The sequence below is a fragment of the Anopheles merus genome, chromosome 3R (assembly GCF_017562075.2).
Source record: "Anopheles merus strain MAF chromosome 3R, AmerM5.1, whole genome shotgun sequence".
NCBI classification, from domain to species: Eukaryota; Metazoa; Arthropoda; class Insecta; order Diptera; family Culicidae; genus Anopheles; species Anopheles merus.
This window is the reverse complement of record NC_054084.1, coordinates 12,605,684-12,632,275: the sequence shown is the minus strand read 5'-3', so window position 1 is coordinate 12,632,275 and position 26,592 is coordinate 12,605,684. Positions and strand designations below refer to the sequence as shown.

General features: G+C 45.0%; 1 protein-coding gene across 2 annotated transcripts in view; it reads right to left on the bottom strand.

The window, feature by feature from the left end:
• The window catches only part of LOC121597197 (T-box protein H15), a 55,831-nt gene that overhangs the window by 11,968 nt on the left and 17,271 nt on the right, over window positions 1-26,592 (bottom strand). For both annotated transcript variants that reach the window (XM_041922785.1, XM_041922786.1), the window contains exon 4: window positions 3,414-3,699. In XM_041922785.1, coding sequence (XP_041778719.1) covers window positions 3,414-3,699 — 286 coding nt within the window. The remainder of the gene's footprint in view (window positions 1-3,413; window positions 3,700-26,592) is intronic.

The window sequence follows — 26,592 nt, the reverse complement described above, 5'->3', positions numbered from 1 at the left end:
TTTGTTACATAATTAATGCTCTAAATATAAAAATGCAAATTATTTTCGTTTAGTTCGTGACTGAACAATTAAATGCACAAAATTTATATCAATCATATGAATAACTATGTAATAGTTGTCAAGTATAGTTCCTAAGACCCTTTTTTAAAAATATCAAAGTCTTCATACATTATATTCTCTCGCTACAGAACAACCAGCATAAGTCATATGGTGTAAGCCGACTGAACAAGCAGCCATTTTAGCCCTATCCCTACATCTTTGGCTCTTATTATTCGAACACCCACTCCCACTATAAAAACACTCCATTAGCTACAATCACACTGCTGAACCAGTACACCACCCTTCGTATGGTGTAGTTTCCTTTTCGATTCTCCTCCTATCAGGGTGGCGCTACTCTTGTATAGCCACTTTGTTCCCACTTACATCCCCGGTTCAAACACGACGAACAGACACCCTCCGAATCGACGATTAGGCGTGAAACCACCCTCGAGGGTTAATAAAACATACCAACAGATACACGCAGAGATGCAGTATTTGTATTGGCTATCCTAACGACACTGGTGTTTGCCACTACTGATCTGTTTGTAACAGCTTGTTTGTTTGTTTGTTTGCCTGCTTGTCTGTTGGTTTGTGGCTTCGGACAGATCTTCCCCTATCCAGCTACATCTGGAACAATTCCTACCCCAGCAGTTGTTGCTCAGCTAGAATCAATCGCCCTCGAGCCATTCGAATTAACGTTATGATCCTCCCCCTTGTAATGTCGGACGAGTCGCTTCGGGGCACGGCTGGCAACATCGTTTAATGCAAATGTACAACAGGGCGTTAGGTAATGATGTACTATTCTACACAAAACTGTGGTTTTGAAAGCAAACAACGAATGGCAAGCTAATCAGGTAACAGTATAAGTATTTTAATGTAAAATGTATTTCATAAAGCAATAACAATGTTTAACACATTTGGGTAGATAAAAGCCTTTGCAAGAGTTGAAGCAAATGTATGTTGCATCACCATTTCTAGCACCCTCAAACCTAGATACACCGCACGACCCCTTCGCAGTCGAACCCAAATGGCGAATAATGGATGATACTCTCTCCCTAGGGAGAAAGATTGTTTTAGATTAGCTCGCTTATATCCTCACATTTGTTGTCCCCAGGTCCCGGGTCCACGGGTACGTAATTCTTTTTTAATCTCACCATCCACCTAACGTAATCTAGACGCGTGTACGTCATTGCCACACATACATGTGTTTCTACCGCTGGCTAGTTTGCAGCATTGCCCGCATCGCACCCAGGGGACCATTCTGAACTCCAGTGCGAGCCGAATGACCGAACACGAATGAAGCCAGACCCCAGACCCAGGGTGAGGCAGGGCTAGCTCAGCCAAAGGGAGAGTTGTCATAAATTCGAAACATGAACGATGATACCTCGCCACACTGTATCGATGTCTTAGATATTTATATCTTTATTATTGATATTTATTTTCTCCGCTCGCCACCTCGTCTCAGCGTTCGGCACAACCACTTTCGATGCGATGCGGGCCTTTCTCCGAACGTCGTCCAGCGTCGTCGTTCGAAAAAAAGATCGATATCGGTTTCATCAAATCACCATTTACGTTTCTCACCTTTTTGTCCGCGGTGGTGGTGGTCGTGGTCTTTGCCGTTGATTTCTCTGGCACAAGCTCAACTGGAAGGTCCGGAGATTGGGCCCGCTCAGCTGTGTTAAAATTTAAGCGAATAAATAAGCGTGCGAGAAATTCTATCCATTTTATAGCCAACTCGTTTCAATAAATAATAACACCGCGCTGGGTGGCTGCTGGAGGCTGCCTTTGCTGAGGCAAGGCTACTGCAAATTAACAACAGCCTGGCAGGCTGTTTTGCATATGAAAACTGGAGGAGAAGAAGGGGACTTTTGAAACATTGTATGGATAATCTTGGCTGGATGGATTTTTTGTTCGATTGAACGATCAGGGATGCTGCATTTGCCGGTTACTTTTCTGGTGAAATGCTCTGCTCTGTTCTAACGGAGTCTGTCGAAACGGTACCAATAAATTATGACCTACGACGATTGATACTTCCCGCTCCTAATGAGCATGATTATAAATGACATTTCCGTGCGTTTTCTTTCGCTTCTTACCGGGGACAACAACTCGATTTTCTCGCGGTAGATTCCGTTTTCCAGTGAAATCCTCCAGCGAAAGTGTGTTAATAAGAGCTAGAGCCATCAGGAGCATCAACTTCTTGCATCGGTATCATCCCTTTGCACCCAGATTGAAGAATTCCTTCCAGCCCTGCCCTTTCGACTGCTCCAGCTGACAGTGTGCGCCAGTGCACTTCATAATTAATGATGCGTGTCACGATGCACTTGTCATCTGTCAAAACAAAGAACAGATGAACTCACTCGTATCGTTTCACGGGGAAAACGGGACGTGAAAGATCGGCTGGCGCCACGACCTTCGCCAGCCACTGTCGCCACGCACTGTTGGGAGATTGGAGTCATCCTCCGATCCCGCCATACAAACCCCGGAGTGCTCCCATTCATTCTCGGAGGTTCTCGGAAAAAGGTTTGGAATGATTTGTTTTCCCAGAAGCTCCGTTTATCTGTGGCGATGCTCCCGCGGGCACTGGTAGGACGATTTTTCACTTCCAGCGATCAATGTACCCTCCCAAAATAAGAAACCGGGAGCTCAACAACTCATCAAGGCATGGCGATCTTGCTCGTTCTCTCTCATTCTCTCCGAAAGAGAGCAGGAAAACCAGTCACTTGTCACTTCGCTCGTCCCACCCGCAAAACGCCAAAAACACAAAAAAAGCTGTAACATAAGAAGCTGACTCCACTGACACGTCTTAACCGCTGCGGCTCCAGCTGGGGTTCCGCAGCGTCAGGCCGTATCTCAGCGCTAACGACAAGAATTAAGTCAGTTTGAAATAATTTGACAGACAAAAATCGTGTAAATAATTTGTTTTCGTTCACTCCTCGCGCACTCGGGCAGTCACGGTGGCTTGGGGTCGGGTTCTACCCGTCTATCTCCATCTCCGACAAAAAAAAGGGCAAAAAAGAAGACAAAACCCTCACCGTAACACACGCCAGGTTCAGTTCGATGGAATTCTGAAGGTTATGTTTTGCCTGTCGACTGGCTAATGATTCCAAATTAATCAACCTTTTCCTCTGCCTGCCAGCCCTTTCGTCATCAGCGATTGGATTTGCCTGCAGTAGAGCGTTTTCTTTCCAAAGGAGAGCTCCAAAAGCTGCTGCTGCTCCTAGTGGTCGTGATTTATAAGATCGTATCAAATTACGCGTGCGCATGACGTGCGCGGTAAGAATTCCCTTGTTCTGGTGTGTGCTGGACAATGTTTGCCTTAACGGGGTCGTTTTTATGATTTTTGGTGGGGGGAGTGCCGAACCGATCTGACTTACCTGACCATTCTTGTCCATTTCATTGTTGGTTAGTTTCACTTTTTCGAACGAGATAACCTGTTTCCGCAGGGCATCGGCCCCGAGCGGGGTGTCCGGGTGGGCGTAGAGCCGGGCGGGCGGCGGCGGATCGGCCTTCCCTGCCACCAGCCAGGCCGAACGGTGGTACGCGTAACGGTAGCGCCGGTTGTCAACCGGGACCACATCCAGCAGCACGACATACCGATCGGCCGGCGTAACCTGGCGCAGCGGGCCGGAGAAGGAGACGCGTACGGTCGGGAACATGCGCCTGTGGACGGGAGGAGAGGCAGATGAAGAAAACCTGTGGTTAGTACGGTGTGCGAGTGCGGTGAGGTGTCCTGCTGCCCACCCATGGTGCGCAGGTTGTTTCTGCTGCCCGATCGACGCGATTGCGTGCCGTCCGAGACCGCAGCAGCACCTTCAGCAGTGCGTTTGAGTTGTGGTTTCAGCTGCAACACTTAGCCTGTCAATAGGGTATGCGCTCGATGGACTAGATTGGGAGCTGCGAGCAAACATTAATTGCTGAAGTACGCTCAATATTTCAATACCCAGCGTAGCGGGCTACCGTATGCTTGTCGAGATGCCAGCAGATCAGTTGGTAAATTGCTGCTAATCTCTGAACCAGCGAAATTGATTGTAGAAATTCCTTGCCGATCACATCTCTATACATTGAATTCCAATGTCGCCTGATCCGGTTCCAGCCACGAACGAACCTGTCAACAGTCCGTTCGATTCAGGCAACGGCAACGACACGATCCCCGAAAGCCTAAACTCCCTGCTCGAATGTCGAAAACATTGAAAATTAACAACCCTTCCCGTGTACACGCTAGGGACACGCAACCTCGCCTCACTCGCCATCAACGGTGGCCACCCGCAAAGCTCGAAAGGGGTAGTAACAGGCTCGACATGACGGCCTATCCAACCATCCATATTTTGCAGCAACGAACGAAGAATATTGCTTCTTTCGCTTCTCAAGTTTTATCTAGCACCTTTTCCCCCTTGCTTCCATCCTTCAGGCAGCGTTGGACGCTGTCTATATGTGTGTGTGTGCGTGTGCCCTCCAGCGAATAGACACACCTGACAGGTCTGCCCGGCTACAAGGCGCGGGCAAACATTTCATGTTTGTTGTGATGTTGTTGGCTGCTCGTTCATCGTACTTTTTTTTTCGCCTCCTTCTTAGCTTTTACTAAAGCGTGATAATTGCAGATAAGCAACATAATTCATAATTGCTAATTTGTGAGCCCTTTTTCCTGTGAGCCTGTGATGGTTGGGCGATAGGGCGCGCTCGGGGCTTTTGTTTTTCACTTTGCAACCCGTTGCAAAATAAAACCGAACTCCCCGATCTACGCCACCGACACGATGCATCTCGAGCGGCTCACGACACGGGGAGCGACTGATGCACAACTACCACGCTGCCTATCCGCGATGCACATCTTCTTTGCGCACGTTAACGCGCACGTCCGCAGTGTGCAAAGTCTCTGCGGAAAACAAAACCGGGTGCATCTAGGGTGTGTCAAAGTGTGCGTATGTCTGCAGATAGGGGCGATAATATAGGGGACACCAGTAACGATGAGTGGCCGTTACGTTTTGAAGGTTTTTCTGTTGTGTTTTTTTTTTCAAGGAACTGTTACAGAGTTATGAATTTGACAACAACTCGATCGATACTATCTTTCCATTTGGGTGAATCTTGTTGTGTATTGTTACAAAAAGCCCTTAAGCTCTCAAAAATACCTTTCGGTCTTTTCAGAATATTATTATAGTCGATATGTTTGGTTCGTAACCACTTTTACTCATTGTCATGAAATAAATACTTTCAATGAACCCCATAATCACCCAAATCAAGCCAAACTATTTTTAACGGCAAGTTTGAATATGTCTTCTGAAACACGTAACAATCTACACCTCTTTGTTAAAACCAACGGCAAAGCTTCTAATTCTAGTTTTCCAAGGCACGCCATCCTCGCAAAGTCATGCAAATTGAATTCTTTGTGATTTAACATTTCTTCACCTCGAAGGATATGCAAGGGTGTGTTGAGTAAACACAGTTATACTAATTCTTTACGTGAATTAATTTAATAAATCATTTACATGCATCTACAAGTAGTCCCCGCGATGCACGGTATCTCTTTAACGTGGATTCGAAGATACGCGGTTTTCTAAATTTGACAGTTCTTTGAGCAAATTGTACTGATTTGGCACATCAATTGTCAAATACCAAATAATTATTTTCCTTTTGATCGAATGTTTAAACCCAATTGAAAAGATTTATAATTGTTTAATTCAGCTTAAATCAAGTAAAATAATTAAATAAGTGGCTAAAACTTCTCACAACTTACAAAATTACTCGAAAATTTGTGATATTTTGGCTGGAAATCACGAAATTCGACTTACACGGAAATTCGAGGTACACACTAGCTAGCGGCCATTTCGGGTTCTCATTAACTGTGTATATCGGAGACCACCTGTACGTTAATTCTTCTTCTTCTTCTTCTTCTTTGTTACTCAACAACCGTTGCCGGTCAAGGCCTACCTGTATTACTACTTGTGGGCTTGGCTTTCAATGACTTATTGATCCTCCCGTAGCAGGACAGTCAGTCCTACGTATGGTGGCACAGTCCATTTGGGACTTGAATCCATGACGGGCATGTTGTTAAGACATACGAGTTGACGACTGTACTATGGGACAGGCCAACACAGGGGTACGTTCATTACTATTTGTATATTCTCACATAAGCAATGTTTAAAGGGGGGTTTTTGATAATGTAATTTAAATTAATTTCATTAAATTTAAATTTCAAATTAATTAAATGTATTTCGTCGCACGAAATCTACAAGGCATGCAACTAAATGTGTATATCCACACCATGCATTCCAATAATAAACCAAATTTAATTACAATCATTAAGCATTTGCTACACAACCTTCATTTATATTAGCTAACAATTCATTTACTAATACCGCCCTTTATTCCAAACTCAACCCAATACCAGCCACCAGCGACGAGTGAGCACATTTGGCCCGCTTATCTAAACCCACCATCGCTGGAAGCTCATAAATTCTCCCGTTTGCTACACAACACACCAACAGGACGGTGCTTTGTGTCGTCCTGGTGCGGAATTTAAGTCATTCTTTGGTTCAGATTGAGATATTAGCGCTCCAGTGACCGTGCACCCTTCCTCTCCGGTCGGTCGTTGCGGCACCGTTCGGCCCGGTGGGGGCCATTTTATTCAATTAAATTTATGTCCTCGCTCGGAGACCCCTCGCACGGGTGGGTGTGGACACCCAGTGCACAACTGCACAACCTTCACTCCCTCGCGTAAATTGAAAGGGGTGTCACCTTCGAAATTCACCTCCTTCCCCCCAAAACTGTCTAACTCAGAAATCGTTTCAGATTTTTGGAATACACCACGACTCGAAGCGACACACACAATCGTCGTGTTTTGCTACTTTAGCTTCCTGTACTAATCACAAACAGGCCCTAACACACACACTCTAGTAAGACCCAGTGTATTGAGCGATAAAGATTTTACTACGTAGATTAGCTGGGTTATGATTATTGGACGAAATTATCGTACACTGGGTCATAAATTTTGTGCCCCACCCAGCGCCTTGCGGTCACACTGTTGTGTAATGTCCACCCGGACACTCGGAAAACCCGGAACGAATTTTTGGGTTGATCGTAATTTCCGGCCATACGGACAAAGGCGACAAACCGCTCTGTGTGTGTGCTGCTGGAGTGTCCTTTTTCGGTAAGGAGCGAAACACATGGGAAGCGTTTCTGATTGCGTGATTGCATCGTGCGGCGTGCGTTTGTAAATGTGTCGAGCATTAGATAGCATGACGCCATAAAATTTGTCCAGATTTGTCAGCCGATTGTTGTCAGCGACGAAGGAGACAACTCGTTGTAGCAATTGGATACTCGATTCGGTACAGTTATTATGCGGATAGGAATGGAGAAGAGCGGAGTTGATTGTGAAAAACGTGAAGTTTGAGCATACAATTTAGGAAGTCTTGTTGAGAGTCATCTTGTTCTAGGTGTAACGACTAAATTTTATCAAATTATGAAAAGAAAACAATTGGCTAAAATATTCTTATTGCAATTCACCAACGGTTTCTTACAAGAGATAGCTGAAGAACCTGTCCCTTGTAAATTTGAACGCTTCACGCCTCACCAGGACACTTCCCTGTTTTAACGTACATTACAATGTAATTTAATTGCTCTTCACTCCAACATAATTGCACCCACTGTTCATTGAATTAACTTTTGCCACAAATGAAACAAATGTTTGCTCCTCGTGCGCTCAACTTCTCCTCATTTCACACCCAAACCCAGCAAACGTTCGCCCGCAACTCCGCAAACTTCCTCCTCGTCGCGCAAACATTATTCCTATCATCCGGCATCAATTAAACTTATTGTTGAACGCGTCAAAATGTGATTTTTCCGACGGCCACGGCCACCAACAATACCAACAATCATCGCCCGCTTCCCTCCCTCGCTCTCGCTCCCGTGTCCCGCACGAGCGCACAAATGTTTTCACGACACACAATTTGCACAAAACCCACTGACAGCCGCTCCCGGGAGTGTCACCGGCGTGACACAGACCGCGACAGGCCGACCGGACCAGGGTCCCGATCTTCACACCCCGATGCTGCACTGCCGAGGCGAGCAACGGTTTTGACGCGTAACCAGACAAATGACTGACAAGCTGTCGCGAGGCCTTTTCATCCTGCCCTGTGGCCCGTGTGTTGCGCAAAAATGTCATCCCAGGAAGGGTCGCAAAGCGTGGGGGGGGGGAGGGGTCATTGCGCGTCAAGCATTGCATAAAATAAGATCAAACGATGAGAACACGGATCGGGAACCAAAATAACCGGGGGAAATGGGTCCGGGAGGCGGAAACGAGCAAATAGAAAAGAAGAGCAGCGCAAAACCTTCGCAGAGGCCGGGTGTCACTTAATTAAGCGACCAGCGTCATCGTGTCACCGTGCGCCGATCCCGAAACGCTTTGCTGCCGGCTGCCTGGGCTGGTTTATGTTGCTACTGCTGGGACCTTTGTTGCAAGCATAATCAATGTCACCTGCCCGCTGAATAATTGATCATTGTTCTTGTGAGTGTGTGTGTGTGTGTGCATGCTTTTACACGTGTTTGTGAGTGAGTCGGAGTCGGCCGCACCGTCGGGACAGGCAACTGTTCGCGCCGGGGTAAAACTTTTATTATTTATTGGACAAGTGATAAAAATATTCCTAATGAAGCAAAGCTACTCCTTTCTCCCTTCTTCCGCTCTCCTTCTTTAGCCTTCCAAGAGCTGCCCAGCTTGGGGAGCGAATGCATAAAATTAAAGCGAACCAACGGGCCCCGAGTGGACTGTGGACCCCTGTGCGTCCACGTGCGTGGTTGGTGGCGGCTGGTGATAAATTAGATGGGCAAACGAAAAATTATCACATTAGCTTAATCAACGGCTTGGCCTTGGGTAGGGAGACGCTCCAAAAGCTGGCCGCATTTAGATGGCCGGCTGGGAAGCATAATACTTCGGTTGCTTCGATCATCATTCATCTGGAGAGGCATGGAGAGCCAATCGAAGGTTGTTTATTTGCTGCGAATAACAGTCTCGCAGCAGAGAGCGCTCGCCCCCCTTTAATAGCTTCATTTTCGAACGTCTATGGAGTGTTTTTATTAAATTTAGATGTATGTTTTCAATGGCTGTGTTCATTAGATTGTTTACTCTGTTTAACGATGCTTGCAATGTTGGGTTAATTATTTAATGTACTCAGAAAACCGAACAATTCTGCTACAAGCTAAGACATTACTCCACACTATGGAAGCAAATTAACATTTTAGAAAAGGATAGCTTACAGTTCGAATAATTTACAAACATTGTAGAACATGAACTTAGAAAACAATATAATTATGATAAAATAATATGCAAAAACATATTAAACAGCAGCCACTAGTTTGTATCACAAGTGATTATTTCATAGAATTTCGATTCATTATCTAATTAATTAATTAATAAATTAAAATAATTATTTCCATTTAAATCATTGATATTTTTAAACAAAAAGTATTATTATAACAAATTGACAAAATACTTAAAAGAGTTTTTATTGAAATTTTAGTATTTATAATTATTAATCGTTTTGTTCAAATGAAGCTCATAGCCTAAACAAACATTTTTGTGAATTTATTAAAAGGCGACCTAAATCAACATTTAACAACACTTAGACCAAATTATGTCAATCATGTTACACAAGCAAACATTTATAAGTGTGTGTTTGATCATCTTAAAAGGATTAGTCTTTTGTAAGGCCAGGATAGACACTGATTTACTAACTCATCTCGTCTAAAAACGCTCAGCAAAACCCAACACATAGTGCTTCATCTTCATTATGTGTCGTTCATTTTCTTGCCAGCTATTCGGTATTTGTCCTTAGCAAAATAATACAGACGAAAAAAAAAAACACAGGTCGACATTATGCGCATCAATTATCTAGCAATTGACACATTTTCACCCCGAACCGCGGAGGCCGGTGTCAAGTGCCCGAAGAGTTATGTCATCAATCAAAGTATACCACCTCATCCCTCTCTCTCCCAAACCCGCCCCTACCAACCCTTTACTGTCCCGCTGAACAGCGTATTCGTATGCATCATTTGCGAAGAACTTAATCAAAATAATTACTTCTTTCAGTCCAAGGATCACCCGGCCGCTTCTTGCAGCGGGGACGGAAGGTCACCACCAGCAAAAGCAGCCCTGTGGAAGGGAAAACGGACCGCGTAAAAACAAGAGGACCGCAGATTAGAAGGTGCGGAACTAGTGATCGCGAAATAATTCCACACCGGGCTCACCGGGTATTATGACGCGCAAGTGCACGAGTGTGCATCGTCATCACCATCATTGCAATCATCATCATCATCATCATCATTATCATCAGCTTTTCCACCATCACCCGTTTCCAAAAGGTGAGGTACTGGTGCACAGGAAGTGCAATCGAGTTGGCGTGTTGCACACACCGATGCAACGCAAGCCCTGTTTTTTTCAGAACTTACTGCCAGCCTGTGCGTGTGTGTGTGTATGTGAGTTTATGCCTTTCCAACGGTTATTGTAGTCGCTGGCAACGCATGCTTCAGGTGCAAGGTAGTTATGCTTTTTTTTTCTCACCCAGTACATCCTCCCCTCTCGCATTCCGTTTCTGCTTGCAAACCTCTTATGCAGCAACTTATTCTACCGCCCCACTCCCTCCCTCCCCCCCAGGGAGCAGCAGTGCAGGGTAAAGGCCTGTAACACCTCGCGCTGGTGGTGGTGAGGCGATGCAGAAGCATGTTTTGCCGCTTGTTCACAGCTTTCCGATCGCGATAATGATTTGCAGTGTTAATTTCCACCAACACCCCGGGTTCAGCGCAAGGGCCGAACTACACAAACACACACAGACACACAGACACAGACACAAACGACTCATTGCGTTCTACTACACGCGCACGGGTGTTGAGCGTGAGCTGTGTACGTCAATGCAGGGAAATGAAGGAAACCCTTACGGGGATGACGGCAGAGAGAACCTTCCGAAGCACGGCTGGATGGTGGATGGTGGAAAGGCTAGGGCGGAAAAATTGGCGAAGGAAATGGGCTCAATTAATGAGCAGCCGGGTAACAGTGGTTGTAGTGGTGCAACAATATTTCCAACGAAAATGCTATTAACTCTTGAATGCACAGCAGAAATGTGAGCAAGAATGAAATAATTGCATGTAAAAGTTAAAATAAAAAAAATAGTTAAATATTTTTCATAAAATGGTTCTTTATTAAAAATATGTTACATTTTTGCTGTCAAGTTTTAGGCAATTGTTTTGCAAAGTAATTAAAATATCCAGTTACACCATGATAAAAAAATCCAATTAAAGATTTAAGTTTTAAAATTAATTCTATCCGATCGATTCAAATATATTTGCTAGTGAGTGAATCTTTTCAATCTTTGCCGCTAAATTTTTGCTCCACCTCACCTACTTTTGCCTTTGACGCATCAATTTTTGACTGTCAATTAAAAATTAATTTGTTTATAAATCTTTTATCGAGTCTAATGTCTGATAAGAGTTTGTTTCAAAATAATTGAATTGAAGTTCAGATATTAAAATTGAATTTAATGCAATTTTATCAGTAACAATTGTTATGCCAATTTTAGAAATTTTTGTAAAGTCTAAAAAGTTGGAATTTCATTTTAATTGTAAACAATGTATTTTGAATTTATGAAATTCCATTAGCTTTCTTCCCCAAAAAAATAATATTCAAAATAAACGGTTTTTGATAAGGTTTTTGTTATGCCAAATAACAGTTGTCATAAATCCGCTCAAATGCATTGTAAATTTATTATGATAAATCCACCAGAGTGAAAAAAAAGTTGTCTTGCGGACAAAAATAGGTGCAGTAGAATCAAAAATTGATGCTTTAGAGCCAAAATTCAGCAGCTAGTCAACACTGTTAGGAAACAACTAATATCTAATTCTTTGGTTGAAAGCAAAACCGCCTGACAGATTATAGGCTCTAATTGACTATAAAAAAGTTCAATTATGTTGTTAAAATTATGAAAAGAGTTTGTGATCTTGAGATCTTAAGTTATACACAAATTGATCATTTTTCACACGATCCCTAATCACAGCTTAAGTAACCTCTTTTTAACATGCGTTTTAAGGGTTAATCATTAAACCTTTCTATTCCCTCCACGCACAGCAGTGCATGCTCCACGAGTGTGCAGTCTACATTGATCTACCTTCATCCATTGCAAACACACACATACTCACAAATATACAATTACAATTCCTCCACTCGACAAAGCAGCGACCCCCCTATTCAGGCCATTTTGCTCGCTTATGATTAGGCACTTGGGCACAGTTTCGATAATAAAGCGCACACGGTTGACAAAGGAAAAGGTGTAAATTGCAAACCTGCGGAGGGCGAAAGAAAGCACCCAAACGTGCAACACAAACACAATTGCATGCTCTTTGTCGCAGTGGTTGGGGAGAATACACGAGGAGTGGCAACGTGGTGCCCGGAGTGCCGGGACGGCTAATCGAATAAAAATTATCACCTTAGCTCCCCTGCGCCGTTGATGATGGTTGTGCTTGTGTGAGTGTGTGAAACCGAAGGCATGGGGCAGTGGGTTGCCTGGTTTTTGTTTTGTTCGTTGCAAACTGCACTTGCACTTGGCCTGCAGCGGGAAGCCTTCCATTTCCCATGGGAGCGAGACAGAAGCGGGGCAGAAACGAAGTTGGCGTGAGCGATTGTCGCTGTGAGGTTGATTACACGTAATGATGATGATAATTATGTGTAGAATGCATTCTGACCTGATTCTGCCACACTTGGTTTGTTTCTGCGCTGTGTTGAGTGTGCTGTGCTGTTACTTATCTTAGAAACATTTTATTTTAATTGCGGCTGGTTGTTTGATAAAATGCTTGGCGAGGTGTAAACTGTAAGCACGTTTTACGCGGTGCTGTGTGACATTTTCTTTCCAATCAGAGTTTTCGACACAACATTTCGACCGAAACTGTACAACCTCACGTTTCATTTTGTGTCCCCTTGTACATCTCCATCCGCCCGTTAATTTGACAACATTTGCACGTTCCTGTGCCGGCCGAAAGCACTGAAAAGCTACGCCAAAGCTTCACCCGGCCTGGCAATAAACACCGGCTCGGCTTTCCGCCATTGGCCGCCCAGTGTACGATTCAATTGAAACAATCAATTAACACGTTAATTAGTGGGCGACACTCATCAGCGACGGTGCTGCCATCAACCTCATCAACACAATCCCGCTCGCCAGACGCGTATTTCCGTAACAAAGCAAACCCAGTGTGTGCGCGCGCGCGCTATCGCGTTAAGATCACGTGCAATTGAAGTGGCTAAGGGTGGGTTAGTGTAACAATTCACGTAGTTGGTTACGGAGCAGGCGTAGTAAAACGCACCATAGGAACAGCGGTTTCTGATTGGGTCTTGACAGCCGGCACCTGGAGCAGCGATCCAGCACCGAGGGGTGGCAACTAATTTGTAAGTCAATTGCTCATCTCATCGCAAAGCTGACCAAAAACCTCTGCACAACCCAACCAAGACGGCGGCAAAGACGTCCAATTAAAAATCACCCAGTGCCAGCAACAGCTTCTTTCTCAGTCCACAATGGGAATCTTCTCTGAAAACTGACAAACCGCAAATTAATACCCACAGCACTAGTAGCAACCATGTTTTGGAGTGGTTTTTTTTTTGTCTTTTATTTCCCTAGACACCCCAAATTTTGATTAACTTACCCCGGCCGCGTTTGGAAGTCGGTCCACACATTGTTGTAACCTCGACTTCTTCCATTTTGTTGGTCTCAAGCTTAAACTGGATCTTACTGCGCGGCTACAGTTGTGAGAGTTTTACAGCCATTACCAATGCGAATGCAATGGTGGACGGTGATGCATTTCAGTAGTGGCGCACATAAAATATCCTAACAAGTTCATTGTGTGGCGGTAGAAATCCCCCAAAACGCGCGTTGACACGCTATGACAGTCGGTAAATGTCAACCTAGTCTTTTTTTTTTAAGATGTTTGGAATCTACTTCACCAACTCAACAACGCCTCGTTACTTCAAAATTTTCTTACCATGATGAGGGTGTTATTTATACAGCAGAGCCGATGAATTCCAAGCAAGCTCAAAGTTTCGAACAAAGAAACCTATCTCCCTCCACGAAAGACACTGTTGAATTTCAAATCAACAACCCCGTTAATCTGGCCAGGCACATTCATTTCTCGGCCAATCATGAACCATTGCGGCGGCGATGGCTGACTGTCCGATGATTTATGTGGCTCTAGCTCATATTTTAATCATGAGCCTGCTAACTGTCCGTTGTCCCCAGCCGTGGCGGTATGAATTTTCAATCCACTCACCATCCGCCAACCCGAAGCAGCCCAAAATGCGGCCGGATGACATCCGCTAATGCTCACGAATCATCGGCCAGCTGACATTTTTCATGTGCCGCTTCGTTGGCATTGACGTTACGGGAGGGGAACAAATCCCTACACAGGAACTATCACTATAAGTATCTGTGAGTTTGTTTGTTGTTTCACCTCTAAACACACTCGTCCATTGAACTTGCAAACTCTCCAGTTTCATTTCTAGCTCAATGCTCCACCGGCAGAACAGGCCGGAAGAATTTTCACAACTAAAATCAAATAATTTTCCTGGCTTCTCTAATCCCTCCTACTCGCCATGTTCTCAGGTCCATCCACTCATTTGTCAGCCTAACTACATCGGCCGGCTATTAATTTAGCGATGACCCTTGCGCAGTGACCCCCAGAAATAAGCTTAATTTGGCAGAATTTTGGAAGAACCACACCGGGAAGGGCTCCTTCGTTCGCCGTGCAGAAGGCACACGCTATCCGTGGTTGCATTTAACCTTTTGACCTGCGGCTTCGTTTGAAGATCGCCCATGGTCGTCATTCTGCTTTAGACGTTTGCAAAACCCTTACTGTGAGGGTGCAAAACCGCCGCCGTCCGGATCGGTCTAATACGACCAAATGACGCGCCTAACACGCCGGCAACAGGAAGCTAATTATGCTAATTTCAATTTCCCTTCCTGGCGGTTGGTTTCTTTATTGAGTTCTTCCTCTGCCCTTTGGTTGCTGTTGCGCAATAGTTTCAGTCGAAAATTCCCTTTTTTGGTGGAGTCCGACGTAACAAAACGATCTTTTGTAAGATGTTGCTTAAAAACAGTGTTGCACATCGGTAGTGATCGCCGGCGGAAAGCTGTGGCTCCTTTCCGCTCGCACTGTTTACCTTTGGCGAAAAAGTTGGGATTCGACAAAAAAAAACAACCAACCACCAATGATGATTTGGCGGCGCAAGTGCAACGGCCACGATCGTACCGATTGCAGTTTGAAGGTACCCCGATTCGCAGGTTGTTAAATTAGCCAAGCACACACACACACCCTATTGGGACGGATGGACGGGTGCATTCGCGGGGCCGGATATGGTAGCGCAAAGTGAGCTGATCTTTATCTTCTCCGTTTCTCCGTTTCGTTCTTTGGTTTTTACGGAGCGCCCCAACAAACACACACACACACACACGCTTCCGATTCTTGATGGACGCAATCTTCCGTCACTCAAACCCCTTTGCGTGCTCCGCACTGTTCGGCGGGGCTCTCGGTCAGGGCTCTGTGTTGCAATGACGAAGGAAAATACCTTCGTCCGAGGTTCGCGGTTCCGTGGTCGCGTGGAGAGGATTTTGAAACATGCAGCAGAAGCAGCAGCAGCAGCAGCAGGCATCCCCGCAAAACGCTCGACGTAAATTGGCTCGATAATTTTCAATTATTCGTATGCATAAGCAACTAAGCGAGCGCTAATGCGCGCCGGTGCTGCCGGGCTGTCGAGGTATGTAGAGTGCGTTTGCGTTCGGTGTCAATTGATTTTCCCCCTGGCAGCAACATGCAACATTGCTAAACGATCGGTTGTGCATGTTCGATGTGGAATAATTTCCATTCATGATTGGGAAAATTGTGTTTTATTCTATATTTTGTGAATTTCTGTCTTCATTCTAAGGCATTCAAATATTTTCCCTGCGTCTATTAAAGTTATTACTTTTGAACTACTCAACAATGTTTTTAGGTTAATTATTTGTGTCTTGTGTGACTTGACTGGCTTGACATTGAATACATTTTCAATGATGTTTTATAATCAAATCACATAAATGTGTTACAAAAGTATATTTATTTAGTTTAAAAAAAATGTTTAAAGTAATTTTATGCTTCTATTAAAAACACTTTTTAGAATGACTCCTCTCAAACGATTTCGAGCAAACCCGTAATGCTACAGCATTCCTAAAACCGTTCCAGTTTCATGCCCCATCACGCACACACACACACACACACACACACACACACACACCACACACACACACACACACACACACACACACACACACACACACACACACACACACACACACCACACACACACACACACACACACACACACACACACACACACACGCACACACACACACACACACTTCTCTTCCCTTCGCTACCAAACTCCGGCTCGGTCCGTTCCCTCGATTTAACACATTGCAATATCCGGCTAATTATCTGCCCCGTCCCAAGCGTTGCGAAAACGCGTTGTGCTTTATCGACGAATAAACGATTATTGCATACTGCTCCCCCCGGTCGCCGGTTTTGCCTTTCAGGGCCCTTTCGGAGACGGGGCCCGGGCGTTTCCATTCCATTCCAAATGATTATGATTAAACCGTAATCATTGATTTTCAACCGAACCGATTTTCCTGCCATCAAAACGGGAACAATTCGATCGCGACCCGTTTGAGCGTGGTGCGATTGCCCAGCGGTGGAGTGGATAGGGTAGCGTCGGCTGTATCGTTTAGAGGGGATGCAATCGAATGCTTCCCGGCTATCGCTAAGCACAATATCACAACATCACAACGGATAATTTGCCGCAGCTTTTCAGCTTTGCACCTTGCCGATGAGGGTACACAGAATCAATTGGCGGGCAGGATACAATCATCGACCACATCGGGCACATTAAAAATCTATCCCGCTTGGTTTCGATTGTAATCGCGAGATGAAAAATTACCCGCCAGACACACACACACACACACACTCCTCCGTACCCTTTTGCTATTCAATCAAGAAACGACGACCGCTGGCAGCACCCAGTCCAGTAGCAATGGCGGTAATGACGAGTTAATGCCGACGACACTGGACCGTGAAAAGTGATCCCAATCGGTGGGCCCACCCATTTCGAGGCGAGGTTGGAAAATTGAGCACCATCTGTCGGTACCGAAGTGGTGCCCGCTTGCTTCGGCGAGACAGTGGTGGTGGGTGTTTATGGTGCGGAAAATTAAAAACTAGTCTTAGAACGCTGCAGGCATGTTGGAGGGGCAGCGACGAATCGGGTTGATGTCGTTATTTTAAGAAAATCATCATTTTTAACTCAATTGATTGCATTAGAGTTTGAAGGAAGCTATGGAAGTCACTACAATCACTAAAGCGCATTGTTTCAAACACGTCCAACATAACACACCGAAAATGTGTTGATTAAGTAAGCAAAAGGTTCCTTAACTTTACGCATCCTCTAGAAAAACGATACATCTATATCGATCAAAACTTTATCGAGTGGCAATAACGAGCTTAAAGCACGCTAAGTTTTTAGCACATCATCCAGTCCCTGACTGGGTGCAATCGGGTGCAGCTGAGTGGTTATGCAAAATAGCTTGTATGGATCGTACCGATCTCAGTAAAATGATGCGATGAGGAAATGGCAAATTAGTTATCATAAATAAAAGATTAGATAATTGCCATGATCGTTCAGCCGACTTTAGCAACCACAGAGTCAAAAGACTTTTTTATGCGAGAAAGAATAAAGCCTAGGAAATTAATGTAATGTACTTTTACTGTTTAGGGTCCGTTTTTGGCATATACTGCATACATATGTGTTTTTATCATCATTTTATCAGCAACTCATAACATCAATCAGTGAGGCAAATTTATTCCCAACAATCTTTTCTTCGTGAGTGATCCGAGCAGCTAAACCATGATCAACATGATCCAAAGTGTCCAATCGTTCATTCACATGCATCGGGCCACTTTATGCAAAGCTCACCTGTCCTGTGCCGAATTATCCGAATGGCTTCGTTGACTTCTCCCTTCTCCTCCCAAACGCCAAAAGAGATTACTGAGTCAGTCGAAAGGTGTCGAAAAAAACGATGCTACATACATGCTTCATCGTGCCTACCCATGATTATGGTAAACACAACGGCCTAAACCCCCCAAAAAAAAACCCCGTACACACGCACCCTAGCAAGGGTCTGGACTTTCCTTCGGCTCTTTTTTTCCCTTTTTTGGTGCACCACTTCAAATTCCTTCCGTACGCCGCATTTACATTTATTAAGGTACGTCGATAACGATCTGTTTTTAAGTCTTCCCTACTTCCCACGTTCCACCAACTGAAGCAGACACTACACGGTGTGCAGTATATAAAAATTGAAATGAAACAAATTTTTACAACTTCAAACTATGTTAAACTGCACCGGGGCCGAGCGTAGATGCTTCAAAACAGGGGAAGCAAAATGCACGTCCAAAAAAACACACTCTCTTTCTTTAACCTTCCCCGGTTAATAACGTCCACGCGGTCATAAAAACCGAAAACACGCATAAAAACGAAAAAAATTTGTGTGCGTACGATAATCGGCGCTACGTCCGTGCTGGGTCTGATGACGGTGGTGCACGGCGTGCATCGGGATGATCGTTGCGCCTGTTGCGCGATCGTGTGTCGGTTGCAAACGTGCGTTTTCCGCGGTTGATGATAGTGTGATAGGCGCATTGTAAATTAATTACGACCTTAAGGAATGCGCATCGGGCGGTGCTCCGAGGTACGCTTCAAGGTGTTGACCGAACGAGCGCCTGCAACGATCTCCGCTTTCCCAGCGGCACATTAGTGCATCCCGTGAAGGACGTAGTGTCTTGTGTGTTCCTTCTCCCCCCCCCCCCCCCCCATTCTCAACTCAACCGCGGAATGGAAAGAATGTTGTACCGGAATAGCTGACGAAGAAACTATTGAGGGGCGCTTCGTAATGAATTACGGTACGCGTGGTCGCACTGATGAAGCTATTACGGCCGGCTATTCGGTGCTGTGGTGTCCTGTATGGCAGTTAGTTATCGCCGGCCGCACCCGAATGATGGACGACTTTGTAAACGCGAACCGAAGGAATGGTTTGTTACGCGAAGGTATCATGAGATGTGTAGTTGTGTCGAGTACTATGAAAAGGATCGCCATGTAAAGGAACTTAATGACGCATCACGTTGTTTTCGGCCGAGTGTTTCCGGCCAATCAAACGCTTCCAGGGAGATAAGTAAAAAAGATTCAGATATGCCTATCGCTTGACATGTGTTTACAATATGTTGCAGTCGTTGTAAAGGTTTTATCAGGGAAATTGTTTTATTGATTAAGAGCTAACTCATTTAATGCATTATGCTGTAGTAGGTTAAGACAGAAGGAGTTCAAAAGGATCATTTGCGTCTACGAGTTATCGCGATGTGGTGCTACCAGTTTCCTTAAATAGATCAGTGTTAGAACATTTCAAATACATGCTCAGCTGTCTGTTCACCTTCTATGATGTCATTGCCGACATGAAGTAGCAGTAAATGTTTGAATTATCTTCTCAAGCAAGCTCTATAGATAGTCGAAGCCACCCACCATGTCTCTAAATTTAATCCTCTCACGCACGCACAAACATTGCAGACGAAATGACCCGAAACCTTTCACGCAGTTGTTGAAAAGCTAACACATCGTCGTCACCTAACGTGTCAAAAGACGCCGTGCGTCAAGTGCGACCTTGGTGACCACCCAACAAAACAGGCCCGCAGCTCAATCTCACCTCAAAGAAATAAACACCTCCTATCATAGAATACCAGAAACCCATCAAGGAAGCAACAGTGCCCGGCTAAAATTATATTATTATCCCGCTAATGATCGAAATGTCTTAACTGGCGTTCGCAGGAATCACGCAACGGCACCGCCTGCGTCGGGAGCGGAAATTGATGATAATGACTGCCGGGGCCGTTTTTCCAATCGAATCCCATCCCTCGAGGAGACCCCATTTCTAACACTTCAAAAAGTCGTCAAAACGAAACGACTACTAATCACCGCTTTTTTGTCTGCCTCGTAGTTTGGGTAAGATTCGTCCACTTGCTTCGTCGTCTCCCGGCAAAAAAAGCCTGAGGCATCGGAACGGATTTGAGTGATGGTTTCAGTACCGCAAAGGCTGACCCATTCCAGGAACACCCTCTGATTGGCGCGATACCGCTGTCAGTCATCGCCAATGAACCGGCAAAGCCCACGGCACGGTTTTGCTCTGGCGGACTATCGCTCCGTTCGAAAAGAAATTAAAGTTCCCGTTCTAGGCCGCTGAGGTATTCGGAACGAGGGTAGGGAAGGGCGAACGAACCGAAAACCCCCGGGTAACCGGGAACCCATAATTTTGACCTCTAATTTTAGCTAATTTTTCAAAACAACTCTTTAAAAGTGTGAGACCAAATCGAAACCGTTTCCGCGCACCGCTCGTACCGATGGTCCCGTGGTGGTCGTGCCCTCGCCCAGGCTCCGAGCCCGTGGACCCGTGGGTGGCCGCATCCGTCTTTCAACACTTGTTGGCACGAAATGCCCTCACCTCGTGTCGCCGTACATGCGTGAAGATGCCCACCGGGAAGCGAAGAGGCTTACTGTGTGTGCTCCGGTCCGAGAGACGCAGCGCAAACAAGCGTGATAAATTCGTGTACATTTTTTTCCCTCCCTGGGCTCGCTCGATGCAACTTTTCATATTTGTTTATTGAGCTCGATTTCACCGTCGACGGGGCGGCCAGTGCTGCCAGACGGGACAGCAATGGAGTAAGATTCTTCCCGAGCACATTCACACCTACGGACATGCAGTTTGCTGCCACATCGTCGCTCGTCGCATACAGAAACATACGCACACACACATGCAACCCTTCCCGGCGGGTGTCAAACCGAGGTGACAATATTTATCCCTCGGTGTCCCTCGGACCGGACACTAGGACCTCAGCAGGCGTCCATTGGTCTGGTCCTGCTGTGCGCACCAAGGTGTTTGTTGCTGCCCATAAAAATAATGCTACAAATGGCCATCGCCGGAACACCGTTGGGCCGTTGCGCTTGCCATTCTTCTCTCTTGTTCACTCTCATCTCTCAAGCTCTCGACGCTTACGTAGTGCCATGCTCTCGTGTAAAGTCCCCAGGGGCTTTGACGGTGCATGTGGGAATACGGGGAAACGAAAAGGAATCCACCAAGCAACTTCTTCTACACACCAGTTCCCCTCGAACACATCACCGCGAGACTCGAGCGCGCCGAACTGTGGAGGTGGAATGCTGGAAATTAACATTCCAAACAATAATTAATTGAAAACGGCCCCAAAAATGCAGGATAATACGATTATACACCCGCTACTACTGTCGGCCGTTTACTCGGTGTCCCCCCCCCCCCCCCACTGTTCGTGCCCGATGGTACCGACGATCGATTGTCGTCGATGATATCACGCGATCGACCACCCTAGAGGGGTTTGATTGTTGATTTTTTTATGTTTACATTTTTATTTCAAATTGAGTACAGAGATTGAAAGAACGAAGCATTGACTGAAACGTTTGGTAGGCATTACTTTGGTAAGGAAAATAGATAGGGCTACGTTTTAACATTACAATCATGATTGTGACCTAAGTCTGGAGAAATATTTTCAATTTAAACATTAAACCATTGACAATATGTGATTGATTGTTACTTGTAGCATGTGTGTTTAATTCCTTGTAGGACTAAAAAGGTTCCAATAAGAGTAAAAGTACAACTAGAATTACAGTGGAAACCAATGTTAGATAACAGCAAAGCTCCAATGTTCTTATTGCATCTTGAATTCTAATTATTTGTATTTTTAATTATTGTGAAAATTAGTTGCCGGTCTGGTGGTACAGTCGTCAAAACGTACGACGTAACAACATGCCCATCATGGGTTCAAGCCCCGAATAGACCGTGCCCCCCATACGTAGGAATGACTTTCCTGCTATGGCTGCAATAAGTCACTGAAAGCCAAGCTAACTTCACTAGTGGGTATAGGCAGGCCTTGACCGACAGCGGTTGTTGAGCCAAAGAAGAAGAAAAATATTAGTTACGTTGCATCAAGACATCCATGAGCAATTAAGATTATTTTAGAATTTTTGAAACTTTCAGTTTTTAGATTCAGTATGTTTAATGATTCGACATTAATTGGCCATATGAAGAGTTCTCAATAACTACACGCCCATCACAAAAAAAATAATTACTCAAACTTAAGCGAACTATTTCAAATGCAATGGAATAATTGTTCCTTTGACTTCAATTAAAATGACATTATTTGAATACTCCAAATGAAGTTGTTTTAAACTGCACAGTAAAATAACAAAAATTGTTTCAAATACTTCAACACAGGAATGTTACCTATATTAAAGTCTTCAATAAAAAATAAAGAACTTACAATGTAAGTTCATGAAATTGTTAACGATTTCTTTATCATAATAACATCTACTTCCATCAACAAACGGTTAAGCTTATCACGTTCTGCATCATTTCCAGCTTTGTATTTCCAATTCTAGCTCATTTTCCACCTCCATCGATAGAAAGGTAGTTGGCCCCGGTTGCTTTAAACCTCCCGTGTAGAGTTTGTTGGCTGGACAACAATGCGCTTATGCGTCCAAACAGAAGAACTTCCACCACCGGGCCAGCGTGGTGGAAGGAGCGTAACAAATGAGCATCGTTATTCTTATATTTGTGTGTCTATATTGAAACGTCAAAATAGTCATTATTCTTTACCAGGTCCATAGAAGTCCCTCGCATGGACCGCGCTGGGCACCCCATACCACCAAGCGCATACGCAGGACAGTCGATCCTTGCGCCCAAACAAATGGTTTGGCGTGGTTTGGGTCGCTCTAAGAAAAAGGATTTAAGTAGATGTTTATTTATGATGAGAATAAACCTCGCCACTCGCGGCGGTGATTAATCTTATCCGTGCTGGTGTGTCGTGCGTTTGCGGCAGTGACCCACCGGTAGGGAACTTCCAGCAAAGAACGAAAGGCACCAAAAAGGCCACAATGAAGAGTTGTATTTTTTTTTTTTTTGAGTACGATATTGTTTCGCTGCAGAAGTTCGAAACGTTCTGCTGTTGTTTGTAAGTGCGAAAGGTTGGCCGCGTGTAGTTCGTCGGTGTAGCTCGGTCCGCTGCTGCTGATTGCGATTTTGCGTTCGACGGGGCGCTACTCGTCATTTTCGGAAGGTGTTTAACACCACCACGTGGCTGGCTGGCGAACTGCGCTCCAGTTTCAGGTCGTGTCTTGCAAATGACTTAATTTGACCCCGTTGCCCAAAGGTGCTGCAACCTTGTCGGACCTACGCCGGCCTCGAAACGACACAACCGAATCAACAAGCTACTCGCAGCCGGTGGTCTCGGACCCGGGTGCGTTGAGACGTGTTGACTTCGTAACATTAACGTTTTTTTAGCGTTTTGTTTTGCCTTTCGTAGAAGTGTCTTTTGTGCCCGTGCTCAAGATGGTCACACGACACATGCCGGTATTGTCTTCGAGCAGTTGTAGCACCCCTAAATACAGACATTGTCCTGCGTGGCGTTCTGCAAGACTTTCGAGCCAAACGCCCCAACACAGTTGCCCGCATTTGAGTGAATAGCTGCTAATGATCGATTCGCATGATGTTGGAAAATTTTCATATTCATCCCTCATGCCCTTCCCCGTTCCAGCTGGGCAAATGGGTCAGGTTCGCGCACTGTCTGGGCTAAAAATCTAAATCACCTGGCAATCGTACGGAGCAAAAAACAAAAAACACACTGAAACATTCACACAACTTTGTTAACTGTACAGCACACCCGCCCCAGTTGGTGACAAGTTTTTGAATACGTTGTCTTGTTTTTTTTTTCTGCTCGCCCTTGTATTTCATTCACTCTTTTCACATAATTTTCCACCACATTTCATGTCACTGGTCCCTTAGCGCTGGAGGGCTGCACACGGGAGAAAGCTGGGAAGCCTAATCAACACGCCAGCCGTGGCAATAGAGTTCATCAGCAACAACAACGGACAGGACAACTTGTATGAAATACAGTGAAAGAAAACAGACGACGATCGAGGACGGTGTAGGGTGTTGAATTTTCGTAATTTATTTGCTCATGGACGGCGTTGACGGGTTGCGAACAAAGGCCCTTGGTACAGGCCCGGCTAACAGTAACATTAAAAATACACACACACACACACGCACACTTGTCAACTGGCGCGAGGAAAGGGAAAGGGTTGTGCGCATTCGAGCACGGTTGGCAACTTTTTGCCGTTGACAATTCTATCCCCGAAAGGTGATTATGTGCGATAAATAACGATAATGCTCTAATTGTGCCCATTGCCGCAGCCCCGGCCTGGCTGGCTGGGTCGGGACATGGTTTGGGCAGGTTTTTGTTTTCGTGGTCACCGGAAAATGGGGTAACTGTTGTGCAAAAGGGTGCTGGGGAAAGTCGGGCGTTAAGGCAAGGTGGTCCAAACAATATTGTACAATTGTACATTGCTAACCGATTCCTTTAGATTTGTCATGGTGCCACCATCAACATTGATTGTCTTATGAGATCACATTTCCCTTGCGAAGGTTATCAACCAAAACAAAAGGTTACAATTTGTGATTTTAGACTGGTATAGATGTATGTTGGGAAATGTTTATTACCTTTATTCTGCTGCTTTTTAAGAGTGGATCTCTTCAACGATCGTTTCAACAGAATCGGCATCTTTAAGAAACGATTATCCAACGTATAAATCTACATATCTTGTTTTTAATGTGATGTAGAAAATAGTTTAAAAAAGGAACTTTATAACTTTATTTTGTTAAGTATGTAGTATTTCATCTAACATAATGTCAGATACGGTCGGGTAAAATCATTGAACAAATCGGGAAGAAAGAGAGTTGCTCCTAATTAATTTTCTGCTCTGCTATGCAGTATTATGGATGCAATAATGACTCTCTAACATCATTCAGTATTGTTTTTAATTATTGCTCAGTTTCATTACAATTTAATAAGCTGGCAGATGATAATTTAATATAAAAATAATTTTGTTGGACGTAATTATAACCATGAACTTATGCAAACTTGTATCGAATTCGCTTAACAGTTGTGTTTGGAAATTGAGTTTTTTCCCTCAATAAAGTAGTTAGACTTGTAAGCAAACAACTGCAAACCGGTATCTTAAGACACAATCTCTTAAATAATCAATAACAATTTAAATACAATTCCTTTAAAAGAATCATTGCAGCCTATCTGAGAACGGCTCTCGGGTACTTTGAACAAGAATAGCTGCTATTAGACATTCATTACCACAGCCAACAATCCTATTCTTAACGATCGAAAGGCACTTCTAAATACCAGTATCATACCACCATCAACAGCCAGCACAATGACAACTGGTTCTTAACCGTTCGCAACGTCCACGGCCACCACCTACCGTGCGCAATGCAGCCCATCTTAGCTCTCTGGACACAGGACCCGTATTGTTCCACCAAAGGCCAAAGGACGTCCAAACGCTGGGCAGGATTGTAACCGACCCGTCGGCTGAGCCAGCGGGTGTCAACTAGGAAAGGCAACAATACACATCTCTAAACCGGCGACCCTCGCCGCACTGCATGCTGACACATTGCATAGCCACGTTGACAACGGGGTCGTAATTTATGACGAACAGGTTCCCTGGCTTAATCCACTTCCTACGACACTGGTGCAGATGGCCGGAGAGAGAGAGAGAGAGAGAGAGCGAGGGGCGGGAACGAGCTTATGTATTCGATCGTTACTCGATCAACACTTTGTCAACACTCGTTCAAAAGACGATTTTTCTTCACCCTCCCTCACACCCGTTCCGTTCGGTTGCGCTGGGAAAACCGAGGGAGGTATCAGCTTTCATCGACGTAGAGCCGCTTCCCTCACCCGATCAATCCTTTCCAAGTTACAGGAATGGAAACGAGTCAACCCGTGCAGAGACCACAGCGCTGGCTAGCGCGGCGATCGATCGGCACGGGGAGATATGGGAAAATTAATGAATTTACAAATTAATCAGATAATGAGCATCGAGCGTTTTCGCTTGTGGCCGATTCTGTTACCGGGGTGGATTGGTGAATTCGGTTGTTCGCTCGCCAGTTCGCTCGGGAAACAAAACAAAACACCTTGACACCTTCCACGGGCAGCCATCCAATACACGCGAGCGATCGATCGATCGATCGGTGGGCTGTATTTGCATAATTTATGCTTTTGTCATCGGGTGAGCAAGCAAAGCACGATCAGCAGCAGCTTAGCGTGCGCGTAACCAAATATCTTTCCACAAAACACACACCAGCCCTCCAAAGGCTGAACGCCATCGACAGGTGGATTTCCCTGGCAGTCTCGGCCCAGTGAGATGGGCAGCAGCAAAGGGGAATAAATCGGATCGTCCGTTCTCCTGTTGCCTTCGGCCTTCGGTGACACTAACGATTGGGTGGGTACGATTTTTCACACCTTCATCGACAGCTTATTGGAAACGATTATCCAATAGTCATCGCTTTTGTTCGGAGTTTGGAACGACTAGACTAATGTGTGATG